This window comes from Melanaphis sacchari, unplaced genomic scaffold (assembly GCF_002803265.2).
Source record: "Melanaphis sacchari strain LSU unplaced genomic scaffold, SCAv2.0 Contig1065_pilon_pilon, whole genome shotgun sequence".
Lineage (NCBI taxonomy): Eukaryota > Metazoa > Arthropoda > Insecta > Hemiptera > Aphididae > Melanaphis > Melanaphis sacchari.
In genome coordinates, this window is record NW_020270399.1 from 3,453 (window position 1) to 7,679 (window position 4,227).

Consider the following 4,227-nt stretch of genomic DNA (forward strand, 5'->3'; position numbering starts at 1 on the left):
TAATATTATATATATATATATTGTATACATAGGTATAGTAAAGAACAGGAAGATAATTTTAATTCTCACGAGCTGTCGGTAATCTCAGAGTTAGACCACTCTTGCATGTAAATTTTATATATTATCATACCTATAATGTCAAGTATTGTACCTAATTTTATATTCTTTAATGTTGCTTAATATAGTGAAACTACCGAACAAATAATTGGAAATAGAATTGTTGATATTGGATACATTTTTAGCCAAATACTTGATAGCACTCACGATGGAATGTTTGGATGTAGTTTTATAAATATGAAATATATATATCAGAAAGTTGTAAAGGCTATACCTCACAGTTTTTATTTAAATGTAAAATGTGTAATATAGAAAAAAAAATAAATACATTCAAAGAAACTCCACAAAATAATTGGTCAACAAATAAATCAATTGTGAATAGTACAATTTCAATTGGTGTGTAAAATATTTACCTAAAAAACTGAAATTTATTAATAATACATTTTATATCACTTTATATATACCAAAGGAATCGGCTACACCCAATTGGTAGAATTTTCTGCAGGTATAGAAATTCCATACATGTCGTCAAATACGTATCATTCGATTGAGACTGTACTACAAGAGGAAATTAAAAATACAGCTTGGTCATCAATGAAGATGGCCGGAGATGAAGAGAGGAAACTTGCGATACAATCCGGTTCGGTTGATAGTAATGGTATACCATTAATAACAGTCGTAGCTGATGCACAGTGGTCAAAAAGGAGCTACAAAACCAAATACGATGCATTTTCTGGAGTCGTAAGACGAAATAATACTAAAATAAATAACTGATTTATTTAGATCTAAATATATTTTGTAATTAATTTATGCTATATTGTAGGCAAGCATTATTGGTTATAAAACAAAAAAAATACTTTTTGTGGGTATACGAAATCGGTATTGCGTAATTTGTGAACGAGCATCAAATCAACAAATTGACAAACCGATACATGTATGTTTCATGAATTGGAAACAAGGGGCTACGAGTATTGAGGCTGATGGAGTAGCTGAAGGTTTTCTAAAAAGTTTTGAGATGCATGGAGTAAAATATTCAAAATTAATTGGTAATAAACATTGTAGCAATAATAAATAGTAATAATTAATACATTTGAAAATATATTTTATTTTTTAATATATATTATGTATTCTTAAATTAAAAAACCGGGAACTTTGAATAAAAATAAATATTAAAAAAAAGTTAGAGGCTAAATCGTTGTTTTACGTTATACCTATACGTACATGTTTTTTTAGGTGACGGTGATAGCAGTGTTACAAAAAGGTTGAATGACATACTACCATACGGGCCCGGTTTAAGGGTTGAGAAAATTGAATGTAGAAATCATATGTTGAGAAATTATTCGCAAAAAATGTCTGCTCTTGCGAAACGAACAGAGTTTCCTATTGGGATTCGTAAAAAAATTTCAGAGAATCTTGTACGTCTTAGAACTGACATAACAAAAGCCATTCAATTTAGAAAATCAGAGGAAAAACCTTTACAACTGAAAATTTTAGGTAACCAATATATTATATGTATTTTGTGCTTATAGCTTATATATATATAATAATACCTAATTAGTGTATTTGAAAATTGTATAGTAGTTATTGAATGAAATATATAATTTCAGCAAAAATTAATTCACTTAAAAGTGAATAGTGTACCTAATTTAATATAAAGTATCTTTTTCAATATTTAATAGGTCTTAAAAATGATATAATCAATGCTCCAAATCATAGACTTTTCGATTTTCATAAAAAATGTGCTTCATACTTTTGTGAGAAATCAGGCAGCTCCGTTGACAGACCATATGAAAATGTAGCCATTGTTAAGGAAATTGATATCATTATTTCTCGTTTAGCAAATAATGCCAAAAGCCTCATTTTGGATGTCGATAATAACATTTGCGAGCAGTTCAATAGTGTAATTAACAAATTTTTAGGAGGAAAGAGAATAAATTATACGCAAAGACATTCGTATAATACAAGAATACTAGCGGCAGTGGTTGGTTTCAATTCTCAAGAATATATAAGAGCTGTTAAAAAACATGTTACAAATATAAGTCCTGGTAAATATATTGTACTTACATATAACACATTTTTAAAAAAAAAATTTACTATCTATTTTTATTTATTTAATATTTAACTTTTATAGGGAAAACTGGCAAGTCTTTTTTACAAAACATAATTAAAAAACGTTTAAATTGCCAAAAAATAAGGAAAACTGCAACTAAACTCAAATTGAGAATAAAACGGTCAAAAATAAGTGGTAAACCCGATAGACACTATGGCAATGCTGAACCATTAGACGGTATTAGAGCAATAGACGATACAGAATTCGTCAAAGACATGGACCTTTTTGTAAAGTAAATAGTAATTCTGCAAACAATAAACTGTACTAATTACAATATAGTATATACGACATACGTATACTTATATAGCAATCAAATGTTATTTTATTTTCCAAAGGAAATTAGACGAAGTTGATCATTCTGAGGTTGAAAGAAATACAAGAGACCAGGCTGAGAGTGAACTTTGGAAGGTAGAAAGAATGAAAAGACTCACAGCGAGTAATTTTGGTCGAATTTGCAAAATGCGCCGAAACTCAAGCTGTAAAAATGCTGTGTATTTGATTTTGTATCAAACATTTAACAGCAAGTAAATACAATTTTTTTTTTATATTTATCATAATATAGTTTTTATTTTTGTATAGGTATATTATGTTAGTTATTGATTTTTAAATCTTTTATTCAATAGATCTGTTCAATATGGTAGGGATATGGAGAACCAAGCAAAAACTGCTTTTCAAAATATTATGGGGCTTACCGTGGAACAATGTGGTCTTTTTATTGACAAAAATATTTCATACTTAGCTGCTAGCCCAGGTTAGTTTAACGAGTATTTAAATAAAATCATATCCATGAGTATGAGTATTATTTTATTTTATTGATGTTTTAAAAAATAATTTAGACGGAATTGTTGGCGATAATGCAATTATAGAAATTAAATGTCCGTATGCTGCAAAGGATACTTCAAATAAGTATGAAGCAGTGTCATCTGGAAAAGTAGGTTTATTCAAATAATTATAAATATATTATTATTGCTGCTTTCATTATCATTTTTTCTCAAACCATATATTATTACTTCATGAAAATAATAGTTTCATATTTTTTTTTTATGTACTTATAGCTGAAATATTGTTTTATCGATGACAATGAATTGATGTTAGTAAAAAATCATATTTATTATTACCAAATACAAGGACAACTCCATATTACGCAAAAAGAGTATTGTTTCTTTGTAATATGGACGGAAAAATGGATGTCTGTTCAAAAAATAAAATATGATGCTGACTTCTGGAATATAAACATGTGTGATAAGTTAAAAACGTAAGAATAACTATACTTTGAAAAATATAATAAAATGTTAATGACACATTTTTAAATGTTTTTAATATAGGTTTTATCTCACATGTATGCTGCCTGAAATTGTGGATCCAGTATATAAATATAGACTTATGATTTCCGATATAAGGGAATCAAAACACATTTTGCAGCAAATGAAAATTTCAAAAAAACTCTTTTAAAAAAACGTAATAAATTATGTTTACTGTTTGTGTACCTACGTATACTACATTTTTATTTCCGACAAACTGATACAAAATTATTTAACTTATAAGCATAGCAATAATTATGTAATGTAATTTTTGAGTGTATTTATATAGGTACTAATAAAGTTTGAATAGTCCAAATCTTAAATGTTTTTTTTTTATGTATACCTACCAATACTATCCATAAAATTAAAGAATCTATTTTCTTTATTTAATCTTTGATTGACTTCTCTCGTATTAATTTTTATGAGTGAAGTAATTTTAAATATACAATTACTTATATTAATGACTACAATGCAAGTGTGCCCCTGGTACACACAGATAACGCGTTAATACAAAATTGGCTTTTACGGGATCTATGCGCTACGGCGGTCGATTGAATAATAATAACATGCTCGTCATGCTCCCAGCTACCACATCACTGCAACGCACGGTGCACGGAAACATGGGTGGAGCTAAAAGCCGCCGCCACCGACAATACGGCGAACAACGCTATCTCTGGAGCGTTGCACGCGTACACGTTTTGGTGCGACGTCCTCTTAATAATATCTGTCTATTATTTTCAATTTCTTTTTTTCTAATCG

The 4,227-nt window shown here is 28.5% G+C and overlaps 1 protein-coding gene across 1 annotated transcript; it reads left to right on the forward strand.

Moving 5' to 3' along the window:
• Positions 1–2,584: 2,584 nt before the first annotated feature.
• Positions 2,585–3,098, forward strand: LOC112603333 (the record flags this gene model as incomplete). The annotated part of the gene is made up of 3 exons (XM_025351847.1): positions 2,585–2,691; positions 2,791–2,918; positions 3,004–3,098. Coding segments are annotated over exons 1-3 (330 nt in total), but the record flags the coding sequence as incomplete, so codon positions are not given.
• Positions 3,099–4,227: the final 1,129 nt, after the last annotated feature.